General features: G+C 43.7%; 1 protein-coding gene across 1 annotated transcript; it reads left to right on the top strand.

The window, feature by feature from the left end:
- Positions 1–2,430: 2,430 nt before the first annotated feature.
- LOC133571827 (class I histocompatibility antigen, F10 alpha chain-like) lies at positions 2,431–18,833 on the top strand. The gene is made up of 9 exons (XM_072916578.1): positions 2,431–2,447; positions 2,521–2,578; positions 3,814–4,080; positions 11,150–11,428; positions 11,510–11,818; positions 12,077–12,172; positions 12,333–12,350; positions 16,211–16,285; positions 16,746–18,833. The coding sequence occupies exons 2-8, from the start codon at positions 2,524–2,526 to the stop codon at positions 16,258–16,260; spliced, it is 1,074 nt and encodes a 357-aa protein (XP_072772679.1). The 5' UTR covers positions 2,431–2,447; positions 2,521–2,523; the 3' UTR covers positions 16,261–16,285; positions 16,746–18,833.
- The last annotated feature ends 1,007 nt before the right edge of the window (positions 18,834–19,840 follow it).

The following is a 19,840-nucleotide window of genomic DNA, read 5'->3' as shown; positions in this document are numbered from 1 at the left end:
TATGGACTAGACTCTCACAATATTATGTTAGATCCACTATGGACTAGACTCTCACACTATTATGTTAGATCCACTATGGACTGGACTCTCACTATTATGTTAGATCCACTATGGACTGGACTCTCACTATTATGTTAGATCCGCTATGGACTGGACTCTCACTATTATGTTAGATCCACTATGGACGGGACTCTCACTATTATGTTAGATCCACTATGGACTGGACTGTCACTATTATGTTAGATCCACTATGGACTGGACTCTCACACTATTATGTTAGATCCGCTATGGACTGGACTCTCACTATTATGTTAGATCCACTATGGACTGGACTCTCACTATTATGTTAGATCCACTATGGACTGGACTGTCACTATTATGTTAGATCCACTATGGACTGGACTCTCACACTATTATGTTAGATCCACTATGGACTGGACTCTCACTATTATGTTAGATCCACTATGGACTGGACTCTCACTATTATGTTAGATCCACTATGGACTGGACTGTCACTATTATGTTAGATCCACTAGGGACTGGACTCTCACACTATTATGTTAGATCCACTATGGACTGGACTCTCACTATTATGTTAGATCCACTATGGACTGGACTCTCACTATTATGTTAGATCCACTATGGACTGGACTGTCACTATTATGTTAGATCCACTATGGACTGGACTCTCACACTATTATGTTAGATCCGCTATGGACTGGACTCTCACTATTATGTTAGATCCACTATGGACTGGACTCTCACTATTATGTTAGATCCACTATGGACTGGACTGTCACTATTATGTTAGATCCACTATGGACTGGACTCTCACACTATTATGTTAGATCAACTATGGACTGGACTCTCACTATTATGTTAGATCCACTATGGACTGGACTCTCACTATTATGTTAGATCCACTATGGACTGGACTGTCACTATTATGTTAGATCCACTATGGACTGGACTCTCACACTATTATGTTAGATCCACTATGGACTGGACTCTCACTATTATGTTAGATCCACTATGGACTAGACTCTCACAATATTATGCTAGATCCACTCTACGTCTATTGCACCGGGGGGGGGGGTCCCACATCTGCGGTCCCACATCTGCGGTCCCCTCCAAGGTTTTTCATTGTCATCCCAGTGGGTTGAGTTTTTCCTTGCCCTGATGTGGGATCTGAGCCGAGGATGTCGTTGTGGCTTGTGCAGCCCTTTGATAGACTCGTGATTTGGGGCTGTATAAGTAAACATTGATTGATTGATTGATTGAATTAGCATCTGTCGGAGGCAGATATTTACATATATCCGTATTTAAGTGTTACTTCTTTAATTTGATAATCATATTACAAAACAGCTAGTGTTTTTCTTCCAATTGTGGTCTTTTGGTTGTCTGCAAATACTGTGTGCTAACCTTGAGTGTGGAATGTAAGAAAGAGAGATACTCCTTCCTCTTATCTATCCTTATGTCCAGGTGCGGAGGACAATGGGCATGTGTTTGGGCTGGAGGGACAAGACTGCGAGGGTGGGAGGGAGAGAGACTTGATAGAGGAGAGGGTTTTTCATTGGAGGGGGGCAGACCATCTTCGCGGCGCGATTGAATGTTCTATGCTGGACTGGTCTCAGTATATTTACAAAGCTTTGCAAATATATTACAAAATACCTATTCTGTCTCTGGTGGTTCTTCTACTCAGCTTTAAGTGTCGTAAAGAGCTTGGGAGCGACCTGCGACTTGAATTCCCTGGGAGGAACAACTGGTCCAAACGCAACACATCCAAATTAGACTAAACAAGAATGTCCACCCACTGCTTTTGCATCATGACATGGTCTTTTAGGACTTCGTTTGGCAGCAGCTGCTTTCCTCTGTACACATCGTGAAGTTTAGAATAAGAGTATCAGCAGATGCTGAGTTTAAGGATAATGACACACAGGTGAGAACCTGCTTTCACTTTGTGTTGTTATTTTCACTCAGCGCCATCAAGGTGACGTCAAGTTAAGATGTTTCCTCATTCCTGTCGTCCACAGTCTTGTTTTCATTTCACTTGTTAGGTGTGTACATTCCCATCACATTACGCGGCTAACAACACAATCCCAAACAACAAATGGCGTTATTGTCAGAGCTAAGTTAGCATGTTGCTAGCCAGTCCATACAGGAAGTGACTTGTTGAGGAATTTCAATCAAATACCGTGCAAAACCGCAACTTAACTTTGACAGTTGGGGTTGCATTTTTAGTTCATTGTTAAAATGATTGTTTTACATTGAACAAGAGAGCACAGCATACCAAGTCAGATTCCTTGTGTGTTAAACATTTTTGGCCAATAAAGCTGATTCTGATTATGATCATTTCTGGCTCCTCCCCGTCAAGTCATATTTTACAACATTGAGGAAGTGAATTGTCATTTGCTCAGGTGTACAGTTGTAACAACAACGATCGCCAGGTAAGTTTGTCATTTTCTTTGTCTCGCTAAGTTGCTAACTAACAATATTTTCATTCTGCACTTGTGACAGCAGATCATGAACTTGCTTTTGGTGTCAATGCTAATTGTGCAAATACACCGCGGACTGCCTGGTAAGTCCATTCTAATATTCCAAAATATTTAATAAATTGACACCTATTATGACACTGTTTTTATTTTCATGACTATTGTTGACATTGTTTACTTTGACCAAACATGAGTGGTTATGAACAAGTGCATTTTAGTCACTTTCTTTAGTTTATTTTTTAAAGGGAATATAAACAAATAATAAACGATGATATGCACTGCTTACAGTCGTGGTCAAAAGTTGACATACACTTGTAAAGAACATAATGTCATGGCTGTCTTGAGTTTCCAATAATTTCTACAACTCTTATTTTTTTGGGAATTTGGGAAGGACATTCTAAAACCTTAATTCTAGCCTGATTTAGCCATTCCGTTACCACTTTTGACGTGTGTTTGGGGTCATTGTCCTGGGCCCAAGACCCAACCTCAAAGAGCTCAATTTTCATTTCATCTGACCACAGAACTTTCCTCCAGAAGGTCTTATCTTTGTCCATGTGATGTCAGATTAAACTAAAATTGAGGTGTTTGGCCACAATACCCAGCAATATGTTTGGAGGAGAAAAGCTGAGGCCTTTAATCCCAGGAACACCAGACCTATCGTCAAGCATGGTGGTGGTAGTATTATGCTCTGGGTCTGTTTTGCTGCCAATGGAACTGGTGCTTTACAGAGAGTAAAAGGGACAATGAAAATGGAGGATTACCTCCAAATTCTTCAGGACAACCTAAAATCATCAGCCCGGAGGTTGGGTCTTTGGCGCAGTTGGGTGTTCCAACAGGACAATGACCCCAAACACACGTCAAGAGTGGTAAAGGAATGGCTAAATCAGGCTACAATTAAGGTTTTAGAATGGCCGTCCCAAAGTCCTGACTTGGGCGCTCAGCGCAGGCAGGGTCATGTCTGAGCGCAATGTCAGTAGAGATGCCGGCAGACACAGCTGCCATGAAAAAACGGGTTTGAGCTGGCACCGTGACAGAAACTTGCCAAGGGACATGTAAGCAAATATTAACATTGCTGTATGTATACTTTTGACCCAGCAGATTTGCTCACATTTTCAGTAGACCCATAATAAATTCATAAAAGAACTAAACTTCATGAAAAGACACGTGTGTTCTTGTCCCTCATAATGATTGTGAACGATAGGTCTTAAAGGGGAACTGCACTTGTTTTGGAATTTTGCCCAACTGTGGACAGAGTTGACTGAAATCCATTGTTGATATTTAAAAAAGATAAAACTCTCATCCTGTTTTGTTTTTCTCTCAGTGACTTACTCGCTCACGTATTTCCACACTGCGTCCTCTCAAGTTACAAACTTCCCAGATTATGTGGTCGTGGCTTATCTTAATGACATTGAGATCGGTCACTATGACAGCAACACAAGTAAAGCAGAAGCCAAACAAGAATGGATGAAGAACTTTACAACAGTGGATCCAGAGCACTTTTTGGGGCAGACACAGTCAGGTACTCGCGATGAAGTGAAGGACAAAGAGGACTTGGAAAGTTTACAGAAGAGCTTCAACCACACTGAAGGTTTGTTCATAAATATTTGATGTACTGAAATAAACACACATTACTGGACGGATACCTTGTCTGTGGGCATCCATAATGATGTAGAAAAAACACATGACTGACACTTAGAGGCAGTGCCGGCCCAAGCCTCCATGGGGCCCTAAGCAAAATTTGATTTTGGGGCCCTCTATTTCTGCCAATAATATTGATTGTTGATCATTCACACACCTACTATAAACTCATTGCGGCTCTGGCAGTGTTGTTTACATTATCCTATTGTCAGCCTGGCATGTCTTTACAAATGACATGTCATTTATAAAGATATGGGGGTGGCCCAGTTAAGAACATAAATAATACCAATGAATGAACGAATGATGTCCAGAGTGCCACATATGGTTCCTAATCTTAAAATGTAGAAAATATTCAGCTAGAAGAGTGGCCTGGGGTTGAACAGTCCAAGTGATAAAGCTTTGTATTTACAGTAAAAGTGTCATCTTGTCTCATCAGTCTTGTACATATTAGTCTTTAATTACTAGTTTATATTTTTAGTTAATTGTTCATATTTAATGTTTACTTTGTACAAAGAGAGCGCAGTCTACTGAAGTTAATTTCATCAATAGTTTTCCCCTTTGAAAGACGCAAGGCAAATTCCTTCCATTTCACCATGTTGCTCCAATGATCTTCACTGTTTTCATGCTGTTTCAGCAGTGCACCTATGTTGACCCAATCCCGCTGTCCCTCGGCTGCCAGTTTTAAGGACTTTTTGGAAAATAATTTGCAGCAAAAGCAATAGACTGCATCTTTACTTCTTGAATAAGTCAGCCAGCTACGCTTGACTTTTTCCCCATTGACTAGCTGTCTGTAGGTATAATGATAATGAAAACTTCGGCCATCATGCCGTTTGGGGAATGAAAAGTTCTCCTTAATAGACAGTGGTCCTCTGATCACCTGCTCAGTCCTGTCTGAATCTGAGAGGAAAGAAGGCCACTCAGCTGGGTCAACTGGCAGAGCTGATGATGGTCCATGGTGTGAAGGGGACGTTGTGGTGGAAGTTGCTGAGGAAGTGACCAAAGAAAGACAATGACTAAAAAAGAAGGACCTATAAGGTCATTAAATTGCACTGTTGGACATAATTATTAATCTCAGAATGTTCTGCAGTACAATGAGCAATTATAAAGGGTGTTTTGCAGTTAACTTACTAGATAAATCAGTTGTGGTTTCAGACATGGAGGGGACAGTGGGCACAGAGGATGGAGGTGTGTGAGAGACCACTGTAGAGGATGGAGATGGATCTAAGATGAAATACATACATACAGGGCCGGCCCGTGGCATAGGCCGTATAGGCAAATGCTAAGGGCACCGTCCATCAGGGGGCGCCACGCCAGTGCCACAAATGTTGGAGAAAAAAAAAGAAAAAGTTGGTACTATTATTTCTAAATACAAAAAATAATCCCACGTTAATTAAAATGCAAAGTAAAGCCTATTTAATAGAAATATTATTTGTTACAACATTACGCCCCTCCCCCCCCTCTCGCCCCGCACGGTGCGCCCCCTCCCTTCCCGTATCATGACTCTTTTTGGACGTCACTGTTGTGTTTACTGAGAGGGGGTGACGGCAAACAGACACCAGGGGGCGGTATATACAATTATTTATTATATCTATATAGTCAACATATATATATATATAAATAATAATAAACAATATTACTAAACTAAGGAAATGGAGTGTGAACTAGAATACAAAAGGGAATGGTGTAAGACTATGTGTAGAATTTAACTGAAGTGAGTGTTACCAACGTGTTGAACGAGATACGCGGAAGTCCAGGGGGCAGGCAGCTGATCCGGGGCGAGAGCGAGGCGTCAGAATCCAGGGGCGAGCAAGAGGTCGAGGAACGAAGGAAGCAGTCGGAGTCCAGAGGGAGATCCAGGGGAAATTGAGACGCAGGCGACGGAGGGTACTGCGGGGACACGGGAGAAGACAAGGGACAAATCAAGGCACGGAGAGGAAACACGAATATAGTAAGAGCGCATAAGGCTTACGGTACACCATGAGAAAGCTAAGTTCCCGCGACGATCCTTGGGTCCACTGGTCCTTTATTGATCTCGCTCTGATCAGTCGCAGGTGTGCAGATTGCCAGCGAGTGATTGCAGCTGGTGGCTGCAGCAGGGCGGAGACGCGCGGCGCGTCCCTGGATGTGCGCACCAGTGGGCGTGTCCCGAGGTGCGCACAGACGGATGAGCGGCGTTGGCAGGAGCCTGAGCCGTAACAGTATCCCCCCCCTATGGACAGATTCCAGATGTCCAACATACTCACGAAACAAGGGAGGGTGGAGGGGAGAACTGGTGGTGGGTCGCCGGCCCCAGTGTCCCCGAATCCACCGAGGACGAGTCTGATGGCGGCGGCGAGAAGAACGCCGCTGAAGCCGGCGACCAAGGGACGGCCACCATCTTGGCCGTCGGGAAGGCGGACGTGATTGGCGCCATGGTGCGTCTCGCCGGAAACGAGGATATGACATCGGCGGCGGTGTGGAGGAAGACGTCATCGGCGAGGCAGGCGTGGAGGAAGACGTCATCGGCGAGGCAGGCGTGGAGGAAGACGTCATCGGCGAGGCAGGCGTGGAGGAAGACGTCATCGGCGGCGTGGAAGCGGCAGACGTCATCGGCGGCGTGGAAGCGGCAGACGTCATCGGCGGCGTGGAAGCGGCAGACGTCATCGGCGGCGTGGAAGCGGCAGACGTCAAAGCCGGAGACGAGGAGGGCAGCTGAGGAGCTGGCCGAGGTGCTGAAGTCGGCGGAGCAGGCCGAGGTGCTGGAGTCGGCGGAGCAGGCCGAGGTGCTGGAGTCGGCGGAGCAGGCCGAGGTGCTGGAGTCGGCGGAGCAGGCCGAGGTGCTGGAGTCGGCGGAGCAGGCCGAGGTGCTGGAGTCGGCGGAGCAGGCCGAGGTGCTGGAGTCGAGGCCAGCCTGGGAGCTGGTGGAGACGTGGGGGCCAGCCTGGGAGCTGGTGGAGACGTGGGGGCCAGCCTGGGAGCTGGTGGAGACGTGGGGGCCAGCCTGGGAGCTGGTGGAGACGTGGGGGCCAGCCTGGGAGCTGGTGGAGACGTGGGGGCCAGCCTGGGAGCTGGTGGAGACGTGGGGGCCAGCCTGGGAGCTGGTGGAGACGTGGGGGCCAGCCTGGGGACTGGTGCTAGCTCGGAGGCTAGCCGAGGGGCTGGTGCTAGCTCGGACGCTAGCCGAGGGGCTGGTGCTAGCTCGGAGGCTAGCCGAGGGGCTGGTGCTAGCTCGGAGGCTAGCCGAGGGGCTGGTGCTAGCTCGGACGCTAGCCGAGGGGCTGGGGCTAGCTCGGACGCTAGCCGAGGGGCTGGTGCTAGCTCGGACGCTAGCCGAGGGACAGGTGCTAGCTCGGACGCTAGCCGAGGGACAGGTGCTAGCTCGGACGCTAGCCGAGGGACAGGTGCTAGCTCGGACGCTAGCCGAGGGACAGGTGCTAGCTCGGACGCTAGCCGAGGGACAGGTGCTAGCTCGGACGCTAGCCGAGGGACAGGTGCTAGCTCGGACGCTAGCCGAGGGACAGGTGCTAGCTCGGACGCTAGCCGAGGGACAGGTGCTAGCTCGGACGCTAGCCGAGGGACAGGTGCTAGCTCGGACGCTAGCCGAGGGACAGGTGCTAGCTCGGACGCTAGCCGAGGGACAGGTGCTAGCTCGGACGCTAGCCGAGGGACAGGTGCTAGCTCGGACGCTAGCCGAGGGACAGGTGCTAGCTCGGACGCTAGCCGAGGGACAGGTGCTAGCTCGGACGCTAGCCGGGGGGCTGGTGCTAGCTCGGAGGCTAGCCAGGGGACTGGTGGTTGCGGCTGGGAAAAGCGGAAGACAGGTGGAATTAGTCTGGCAGAGGGTAGCCTGTCTTGGTGCAGCTGCGCCACCCCATCAGCACAGCCACCAGTACTACCCCCCCTCTCCGAAAGCGGATGCCAGACGCTTCTCTCTGGCTGAGGAACAGTCACTATGGGTGGGAGGAGGGTGTCCAGGCGACGGGTAAATTCCTCCTTGCTCACATCACTGCTAAACATGCCTTTCCATGACAGTTTGGCAGGACAAGAAAACTCCTCCGGTGTGGAGCGAAAAAAAGAAAAAGACATGGTGAATGGGACAAGAGGCAGAAAAAAGAAAAAGAAAAAAATCACAGGGGGCGGAACTAAAGTCACTGGGGGCGGGGCTAAGGAACTGTGCCGTCAGGTCCTTTAATAATTTTGGCGGGAACTTACTGTTGTGTTTACTGAGAGGGGGTGACGGCAAACAGACACCAGGGGGCGGTATATACAATTATTTATTATATCTATATAGTCAACATATATATATATATAAATAATAATAAACAATATTACTAAACTAAGGAAATGGAGTGTGAACTAGAATACAAAAGGGAATGGTGTAAGACTATGTGTAGAATTTAACTGAAGTGAGTGTTACCAACGTGTTGAACGAGATACGCGGAAGTCCAGGGGGCAGGCAGCTGATCCGGGGCGAGAGCGAGGCGTCAGAATCCAGGGGCGAGCAAGAGGTCGAGGAACGAAGGAAGCAGTCGGAGTCCAGAGGGAGATCCAGGGGAAATTGAGACGCAGGCGACGGAGGGTACTGCGGGGACACGGGAGAAGACAAGGGACAAATCAAGGCACGGAGAGGAAACACGAATATAGTAAGAGCGCATAAGGCTTACGGTACACCATGAGAAAGCTAAGTTCCCGCGACGATCCTTGGGTCCACTGGTCCTTTATTGATCTCGCTCTGATCAGTCGCAGGTGTGCAGATTGCCAGCGAGTGATTGCAGCTGGTGGCTGCAGCAGGGCGGAGACGCGCGGCGCGTCCCTGGATGTGCGCACCAGTGGGCGTGTCCCGAGGTGCGCACAGACGGATGAGCGGCGTTGGCAGGAGCCTGAGCCGTAACAGTCACCACATCAAAAAATCAACACAAGATGTCAAAACGGCCAAAACTGTCAGGTGCCCAGGGAAGAAAAAAGAGAAAAGAAGAGGAGGAGAAACGAGAAAAGACAGAGGTAGCAGGTAGGTGAGCCGAACATGAAATTATTTGTCTGTTACAGAATGTGATAGTACCCGGCTTTTTAGCATTAAGCTAATGTCACATGATTCGGCAATTGCTAATCAATAAATAGCTAGTTCTGTTTTAACGTCGGGTTAATATTGTGGAGGGGGCTAAATTGTTATGGAAAATAATAATGTAACGTTAGGTAATTACAGTACTCCCACCTTACATTTTTCAGGGACATTTGTATTAGATCTTTTAAGCAGCTGTTTTTTGTTTACATTGTTTTTGCCTTCTGGTTAGCTATGTTTGTCCTGCAGGTAATAGTCACTTTTCCACCCCTTTATATATTAGGTATAGTTGTAAGTAAAAAAAAAAAAAAGGTCAAAGACAAAGCTATTCGGTTTCTTGTGAGTATATACACTTCACTGCCGATGTGGGGGGGCGCCACCTAAAATCTTGCCTAGGGCGCCAGATTGGTTAGGGCCGGGCCTGCATACATACATACATATAGGCACACATATTAATGAGATACTTTGACTATATTAATTTCCCTTCAGGTGTAATGTTTATACTAAGAAATTAAATGTATACTGTATGGTGACAGTCTTTTCCTCACCTGATTCATCACTCACAGTTGAGCCTGAGGATGTGGACTGGCTCTGGGCTGATTCTGTGCCTCCAAAGTATTTTAACAATGCTCCTGGGGAAGTTTCACATAACTTATGAGTTGATGTAAAAAATAATGTTTATTTTACTCACATAAATGATCGTGCTCTGCTGCAAACAATTTGTGCAAATAACATATCTCACTAGTAACCTGATGCTAAAAACATATTGCTAGCACCGCGCTAGGTAGCTAACGTCACCTAGCTAAAGCTAATTACAACTACAAATCTCTTTGATAAACTTTTTATTACCAAGTCATGCAAACATACCTTTATCATGGCATTTTTTTCTCCTCTTCCACTTTCTTCTTCTTCCTTTTTTCTGCACCTGAAGGATATGTCTTTTTTTGTGACATTGTTTTGCCTCTATCTGCGCTTTTGATGCCCAGTGCGCACTGGCATTGCACGGCAGGCGGCAAACGTCACAGGTGCAGCAGAGGCAGCTTTACATTTAAAGAGAGGCAGGAAGAATCACTAGGCCTAGATCAGCAGCAGCACTCTGTTGACCTAAAATTGTGTTTTTGTACAATAATATATCTTTGATCATTTAGAAATCATCAGTCAGACTCGTACATGCAAAAAATAAAAAATAAGAATTTTTTGTTAATTGCTTTTGGGGGCCCCCTGGTGGCCGCGGGTCCCTAAGCAAGCGCTTAGTGCGCTTATGCCTTGGGCCGGCTCTGCTTAGAGGGCTCAAGTTATCAAAACTCACTTGTCTTGTATGTTGGCAGCTGCTGTAGGAGCATATTATTAATAGCCAAGTGAGCACTCAAAATGGCAGACAATGAGTTAATTCAAATCCCAGTTGGAAAAGAATGACTAATAACCTGTCATAACAACCAATTAAAGGGGAATAATATAAAGGGACGGTTAGGAGAGAGGAGGTGGTGTACACACAACCTAGGTTAGGACCAGGTCCGGAATGTCATCATTTTAGGGGCAAGGCCACTTGTCCTTTCATGTTGTCAACTTTTTGAGGGCACAAAAGCCAAATGTCAGGGCAAATTTTTGTGCGTACGCAGGCTTGTTACATGAGGGCCCTGGTCACTTAACAGACCTCCAGCCTTATCTGAAGAAGTAAGAAAGGCCTGGTTATATTTTGTGGCAATACGCATGTACATCTAAGAATGCAGACCCCGAAACAACTTGTTTTCAAGAGACACTCAGAAAGGGGCTTGAAGTTGGTCTGTAAAGCAAAATGTATCCAGAGTTTGACAAAAAGCACCATCATTACAGGCTATGTAGAACACAAGGAAGTGTGGTAATTGTAGATTAAAATCATAGTATGACCTCTTAAAGACACAAGTGTGTACAGTATGTGTGCACGTGGAATGATGGTGATTGGGTCTTACTCCATTTTATACACTTTGTGTTAATCTTTCAGCTCTTCACATTTACCAGAGGATGACAGGCTGTGAATGGAATGATGAGACTGATGAAATCAAGAGTTGGTTACAGTCCAGTTATGATGGAGAAGATTTTTTAGCATTAGATACCAAGACATGGACATGGACTGCAGCAAAACCACAAGCTGTCCCCATGAAACACAAGTTGGACCACGATCGAGATCTTATGGAGTACATTAAGTTTGACCTAACTGAGATCTGCGTTCATAATTTGAAAAAGTATCTGAACTTTGGTAGAAACCTCTTTATCAGACCAGGTAAACCACATGATGTACGCTGATAGCCCACCCCCTGTAGGACCATAAGTAGCATTACAACCTACACTCTTTCCCATACAGTGCTTCCAGAAGTGTTTCTCCTCCAGAAGACGCCGTCCTCTCCAGTCAGCTGCTTCGCGACAGGTTTTTACCCCAGCAGTGCAGCCTTGAATTGGAGGAAAGACGGCAAGGATCTCCACGAGAACGTGGTGCACGGAGAAATGCTGCCCAACCCTGATGGAACCTTCCAGATGACGGTGGATCTGAAAGTGGAGGTGACGGCCGAAGTGGAGGGCAAGTACGAATGTGTGTTTCAGCTGTCTGGTGTCAAAGAGGACCTGGTCACCAAGCTGGAGAGAAGAAGCATCCTGAGCAACGCAAGCGATGAAGGTGAGAAAAACACCCATTCATCCATCCATTTTCTACCGCTTGTCCCTCTCGGCGACGTGGTGAGTGCTGGAGACTATCTCAGCTGCATTCGACACATTAAGTTGAATTATTACGTCCTCAAATCAAGAACATTGGCGATATTTTATCAGAACTTCCACCATTATTGATCCATGTCACAAGAACAATGCTGGACATTAGATGGCATGTATGCAAAGTACTCATTCAGGTTTCCTCTTCCTGCTTTTTTGCTCTCAACAGGCAATGTGAGGGTCACCGTCGGCGCCACGGTGGCGGTCGCTGCAGTGATCCTCGCCATCATTGTCATAGTCGCCATACGTCACAAGAACAAAAAAGGTGAGGGACACACTTCTTTTTCTGTGAGTTGATGCTTTCCTCCAGGTTGCAAAGGTGCCAACAAACACTCCAAGATCCTCAAAGAGAGAGCACACACTCTCACATAGAAAGGTGATGTGAAGACAAAAGTCCAAGTCATCTTGTCTGTCTTTCATTTCAGCCAACTATGATCCAGCTGGTAAGTCAATCATATTCTCTTTTCTTTGAGCCGCCATAAACAAAGCAGGGTTGAAGTGGTGATGTGGACGTTTGTTACAAGTTTAGACTGAAAATCTTCACTTTGTCTTACTGGATAGTAGAGTTGGACATCACTTTGTGATGGACGATTCCATATGCATCGAGATACATGGGTTACCATGCCATTCAATAACATTATATTTAAAAAACGGAATGATTCGATACAGTTTATGAATGATTCCATTCTATGGTTAACATTTGTTGATGGACACTTTCTTTTTTACACCACAAAAGAACAAAAGCATTCCTTCCTGTACATACGCTCCTCCTCATGTTGGATGAATAGTTAAGACCTTGGCACCAAGCGCTCATGCGAGATCTGTCCAAGCTAAGTCTAAGAGCATGAACTGATGAAAACTACTCTATTGAGAGGCCATACGTCTTCTAAGACTATCGCGAGGTGTTCCCAGGCCAGCCGGGAGACAAAGGCTGCATTTCCGTTGCAGTTTTTCGCAAAATAAAAGTGATATTTGTACAATTTCGACACAGTACATTTGCGACTTGTAGGTGTTTCCATTAAAAAGTGTTTTGCATCATGAGCCTACTCATATGTCGCATCGACAAGAGATTCCATTTGGTGGGCAACCCTGGCTCTCACGTTTTTTTAAATATAAACTGTAAATTCTGTCCATAAAAGTTGTAAACAGAATTTGTGACAAGGGGCAGCCCTGGCGGGGTCCAACCCTCACTGGAAACGGGTTCGACTTACTGCAGGCAATGCGGACCAATCTCTGACACTGGTCATAGAGGTATGTCCTTACTCTTTGAGCACTCTCATCAGGACTTCCCAAGGGACACGAACGAATGCCTTCTCTAAGTCTACAAAACACATGTAGACTGATTGGGCAAACACCCATGCACCCTTAAGGAATTGGTCCACGGTTCCGTGACCAGGACGAAAACCACAATGCTCCTCTTCAATCCGAGGTTTAACTAGCCGACGTAACCTCTTCTCAAGTACACCTCTTACCAGGAAGGCTGAGGAGTGTGATCCCACGATAGTTGGAACACACCCTCTGGTTCCTCTTTTTAAAAAGAGAAACCACCACCCCAGTCTGCTGATACAGAGGCATCCCCCTGTCAACTGATTGATAGTCTCGTGCAACACCCGGTCCGTTAATCGATGAATCTAAAGATTCACAGCTGATTCTGATCGAATGAGGTGACTGCTACCGACTCAACCGAATCGCTCACTTGTCAAACTGGATATCCGCTCAAACCGGTTTATCGTTATTAACCCTACTGGATAGCAGAGGTGGAAGCTGGTGCCTTTGGAAGCTGATTGTTTTGGTTCTAGTGTTGGTTAATATTAGGGCTGTAAAATTTAAAGGGATCGTAACGAGTTAACGCTAATTTCCTTTTACAGCACGTCCCATGTTGACAGTATTCAAAACTTCAAATCAAATCAAATCAACTTTATTTATAAAGCACATTTAAAATGTACCACAGGGGTAGCCAAAGTGCTGTACAATGGGCAGGTTAAAAGATAATACGAGTACCGAGCAAACACAACACAAACAGAACACGATAAAAAATAAATAAATAAAATAGAGTAAATAAAAACATAAAAACAGGTTCACAGCAGGTGTATTATGGGGCGCCATTGCAGGATGGATATCACTCAGTGTTAAAGGGGAACATTATCACCAGACCTATGTAAGCGTCAATATATACCTTGATGTTGCAGAAAAAAGACCATATATTTTTTTAACCGATTTCCGAACTCTAAATGGGTGAATTTTGGAGAATTAAACGCCTTTCTAATATTCGCTCTCGGAGCGATGACGTCACAACGTGGCGTCACATCGGGAAGCAATCCGCCATTTTCTCAAACACCGAGTCAAATCAGCTCTGTTATTTTCCGTTTTTTCGACTGTTTTCCGTACCTTGGAGACATCATGCCTCGTCGGTGTGTTGTCGGAGGGTGTAACAACACGAACAGGGACGGATTCAAGTTGCACCAGTGGCCCAAAGATGCGAAAGTGGCAAGAAATTGGACGTTTGTTCCGCACACTTTACCGACGAAAGCTATGCTACGACAGAGATGGCAAGAATGTGTGGATATCCTGCGACACTCAAAGCAGATGCATTTCCAACGATAAAGTCAAAGGAATCTTCCGCCAGACCCCCATTGAATCTGCCGGAGTGTGTGAGCAATTCAGGGACAAAGGACCTCGGTAGCACGGCAAGCAATGGCGGCAATTTGTTCCCGCAGACAAGCGAGCTAAACCCCCTGGATGTCTTGGCTCACACCGTCCCTTATGCCACCGAAGATGATCAAGAGAAGAATATCGACCCTAGCTTCCCTGGCCTGCTGACATCAACTCCAAAACTGGACAGATCAGCTTTCAGGAAAAGAGCGCGGATGAGGGTATGTCTACAGAATATATTAATTGATGAAAATTGGGCTGTCTGCACTCTCAAAGTGCATGTTGTTGCCAAATGTATTTCATATGCTGTAAACCTAGTTCATAGTTGTTAGTTTCCTTTAATGCCAAACAAACACATACCAATCGTTGGTTAGAAGGCGATCGCCGAATTCGTCCTCGCTTTCTCCCGTGTCGCTGGCTGTCGTGTCGTTTTCCTCGGTTTCGCTTGCATACGGTTCAAACCGATATGGCTCAATAGCTTCAGTTTCTTCTTCAATTTCGTTTTCGCTACCTGCCTCCACACTACAACCATCCGTTTCAATACATTCGTAATCTGTTGAATCGCTTAAGCCGCTGAAATCCGAATCTGAATCCGAGCTAATGTCGCTATAGCTTGCTGTTCTTTCCGCCATGTTTGTTTGTGTTGGCATCACTATGTGACGTCACAGGAAAATGGACGGGTGTATATAACGATAGTTAAAATCAGGCACTTTGAAGCTTTTTTCAGGGATATTGCGTGATGGGTAAAATTTTGAAAAAAACTTCGAAAAATATAATAAGCCACTGGGAACTGATTTTTAATGGTTTTAACAATTCTGAAATTGTGATAATGTTCCCCTTTAAAATCTGAGTCGAACTTTACTTTACTTTACTTGACAATTATCTGTCTCAGGAAGTGATTCTCAAGCTGTCGTACGGCTCCATCTAGTAGTACACCAAAGAATCAACTAAACTGTAATGACGTGACGTGTTTTATTTTCCGATATTCAAACACAGTGTTACTGTTCAAACTATGTGGAACGTTAGTAGCCAAACGTATTATATATACTTGTTAAATAAAACCTTGTCCTTGTTTTTAATGAATATGTAGGCCTACTACGCTACTGTGTTTTAATGCTGGTCATTATGGTGGTAGCCAAGTGTTTTCTGAGGTGGTACTTAGTGAAAATAAGTTTGAGGACCACTGGTGTAAGGTAGACTTATTAAAGCTAATAAACTATCTGTGATTAACCTCGATTAACTATGATTTAACTATGGACAGAATGTGATGAATCGCAATTAAATATTAAGTATAAATGTTAATCCTTTGATAGCCCTAATTAAAATGTAAATGATTCCATACACTGCCTCTAGTCATGTGACCTGCTGACATGCAGGCAATGTAAACGTGTCACATATCTAACTTTTGACAGGAAGTAGAAGTGCACCACTCTGCTTCTTGATGTTTCTCAACCAATGGAGTCACACATCAAAGATCTGATACGAGTGAAGATGCACCTTCTAGATGTACAGTGGGGAACATGAGTATTTCATCCCCTACGTTAGCATTCTGACTACCGTAAAAGTTCTGGACTCTTCATACCTTTGGAAGGAAGTAAAGGTACAAAATGTGAGGCGTTGATGTCACGGTGTGTTTGTGTTTGTCTGACAGCTGGTGACGATGGTACCGAGCACTCAGAGAACAAGACGGATGAAAGCTAAATGCGAGAGCAGCAGTCAGCACACAGTAAGTTTGCTCACATTAGGCCTTGGCGATTTATCGGTTTTATCGAAAAATTAGACTTTTTTTGTTGCAGACAATTTTGAAATATGTTTTGCCCCGAAGAGCTTCCTCCCTTCTTATTTCCTTTGCGGAGATTCACACATAGCAAAAAAAACATGGCTAATGCTAACACTAACGAGAGCGAGACGTTGTTCCAAAGAAAAGAAAAGTGTTGTCAGTAGTTGAGATTTGCGGCAACAGACCTGGAACAACTGACTGCACGCTGCAACGTTATGTTAAAAAAATGCGGCAGCATAACAAACTTTTCCCTTTCTTTAAAAGTAGGAGTAAAAATTGTAAAAAAAGATTTTCTTTTTAGGCCATATCGCCCAGGCCTCGCTCACATGGACCGTTTACGCATCCAAACTCGTCTTTCAGCTAACACTTCCACTTGGATTCTTGTGCTGTCATCCTTTTCCTCCAGGATCTTTTGAGCACTGGGACACAGAGCGACCACTGAGGAGCGTGGTCACACTTGAAGACGAGAAGGAGATGAGCTTTGCTCATCATCAAACTGCTCCTCGTGTTACACGGTCTCTTTTTTTTTATGTTTATGGCTTAGAAAACGAGTTACGATCAAATGTTTTTGCTGCCTTTGGTGGGATCACTTGCACTGTAACACTTGGATACTTGTAATTATGTCTTTTCATTTTCCTACACAGCTCTGTAATTCATTGGCCAAACGCTATGCACCTCCCAAACACTAGGGGGCGATTCTAGCCATTTACCCTTTGTCAACCAAGAAGGAAATGCTACATGCTAGTAGCAGTAACTGGTAGAAAATGGGTCAAATTGATAACATAACGTTCTACAGCTCTTACATACAGACGGTAACTTAAAAAACGAACAACTTTATTATTTATTACCAACGGTAAAGCCAGGACACATCATTGTGAGTTGTACTCTCACATAGGATGGCCAGATCTTTCTACTTGAAATTTGAGGCATTGGTACACTTTTATCTATAAAGCCATAATTGGGCTAATGACCTCTTACATGTGCAAGATAATAGCACAAAGAAATGTAAACTTGTAGGGCTGTGAATCTTTGGGCACCACACGATTTGATTCAGAATTGATTCTCGATTCAAAACCAATACTTTTTTAAATAACATTAGATGCCGATTCAATGATTAACTACATTCCTTTATAAAATAGATAAACAGTTCTGAACAATTTCTATATTACGTAAAGAAAACTGGTTTTGTTTAATAAAATTCTACCCAAACATTTAATAAAGTCAAATACAAATAAGGCAAGATAAGTATCTAACATTTTTCTAATGTAAATCTGTACAGTAGATATGATCATCTACATCAACTATATGATTTGTGGCTGGACAGAACAGATTGAAAAAAGTATAATAATTTAAATCAATTTTTGATGTTTTTGAATCGATTAAGAATCGTTACAAATTAGAATTGTGGTTAGTCTGAAAATCGAAATTCTCTCCGCTTGATTGAACAGCTGTTGCTTTCTGTTCCTTATGCTCGTACAGAACTGTGTAAAACGTATTTGATGTTTTCTGCACCTTATACTTAGAATCTGTTGCAAAAGGACTGAAAATTGACCGAGTTGATTCGTATCCCCGACAGCTGTTCAAAACAACATCACGGGGTTTTTTCGGGTAAGCATTAAAATTCACTGAACGGATTTTGCGATAATTAAGGCCTTTACTGGCATTAAAAAGGATTACATATGATATCCACAGGCATTACTAAACATTTAATTAGGTAAAATAACAAATGCTTTTAGCTAATCTCAAGTCGGCAATTAAAGGCAGGCTAAAGGTGCCCAATTTTTTTGGAGTGACCCACAAAGCAACTTCTGCTGTCGCCACCACAACTGGCAGCTGCTGCTACCACTACAGAAAAATACATCCCCAGATTAAACAATCTTGTGAGTCAATTTTAATCCACTACAGAGTAACAGTTAATTTAAGCCGTTCAACTATTCAAGATTAATATTGTCAAATGCTTAGAATTGTGTCTATATAGACAATAGTACGTTTTTGATTACATATGATAACTACCTGCAATAGGACATGGGCATTAAATGTGTTTTAAGTGGCATTAAAATAGCATTCACTTAGATCTGCTGATACCTGCAGAAACCCTGTACGAAAGACAGAGTGGTAACCTCATTTATTTGCAAAAGCTGCGAAGAACCTATTGGAATTGTTCCGTTTATGATTATTGCTGCTCCTGACATATTGTAATTGTTCCGTTTATTATTATTGCTGCTCCTGACCTATTGTAATTGTTTCGTTTATTATTATTCTTGCAAATTCCACACACAAAAACTCACCAATTTGTGCAAGCGCGTCAGGTCCAAAAAAATAATAATTGTAAAAAATTTGGAAATATTTTTTCTAACCTATTAGTTTTGAATGTTCTCATCGTTGTACACTTTCTTAAACCTAACATTTTTTGTTTGTATTATTTTTTGGTCCCTGCATTTTGTTCTTCCTTCAAAAATGTTTTTTTTTATTATACTAAAACAAATAAAATCTTTAACCCTAACTTTTTTTCTTATTCATTTTTCTTTTCTTTTTTAATTAGTCACATACCTTCATGCACATCCTTAAATGCTAACCCTAACCATTGTTTGTTTCATACAGTGTAGTAATTTGAATCTTTGTTCATATTCATAACCCTTCTTTCATTCATAAAGTAGTGATTAGAATTTTTAAGATGCTTTTGATCAGGGACAATCCAATTCACGGTATAGCTCGGTTGGTAGAGCGGCCGTGCCAGCAACTTGAGGGTTGCAGGTTCGATCCCCGCTTCCGCCATCCTAGTCACTGCTGTTGTGTCCTTGGGCAAGACACTTTACCCACCTGCTCCCTGTGCCACCCACACTGGCTTAAATGTAACTTAGATATTGGGTTTCACTATGTAAAGCGCTTTGAGTCACTAGAGAAAAGCGCTATGTAAATATAATTCAATTCACGATTTGAGGGTCTCTCACATATGAACAAACTGAACTACCACAACATTTATTAGAAAGCAATATGTTATGTACGCCTACCTGTAACTTTATTAAAAGTTTGATCCTGAACACATTATACCCATAGAAAACAGCACACTGACAGTTAATTTTACATGTATTTTTTTAAATTTACTAAGACAGTAAGTCGTTTCTTCAAGTTCATAGCATTTCTGCAAGTCATAGAGGTTAGGTTGCTTATGTTGGTTTTGGTGCTTTGGTACATGTAGAGGAAGTACATTAGTCTGAAATCATAGCAGTAAAGTGTTGCAGGACAAGCAGTCAGATAATAATGTCCTGTTAAACAGAAGGAAAAATCACACAGAACGTTTCAGTTGTTTACAGACTGGTCGCTCGCATCAGAATTTATTAACAGAAATTACAAATCCACAAGTCACTTCATTTCCCATATCTTTTGTCACTTTATATTAATCTTCAACTCTATTTTCATCAAAACACTCAATAAAAAAGCATCATTAAACCATCACTGTATCACTGGAGTTATAATTACCATAACAATACTGTATGCCTT

The sequence above is a fragment of the Nerophis lumbriciformis genome, linkage group LG01 (genome assembly GCF_033978685.3).
Source record: "Nerophis lumbriciformis linkage group LG01, RoL_Nlum_v2.1, whole genome shotgun sequence".
NCBI classification, from domain to species: Eukaryota; Metazoa; Chordata; class Actinopteri; order Syngnathiformes; family Syngnathidae; genus Nerophis; species Nerophis lumbriciformis.
This window is presented reverse-complemented; position numbering and strand designations above follow the sequence as displayed.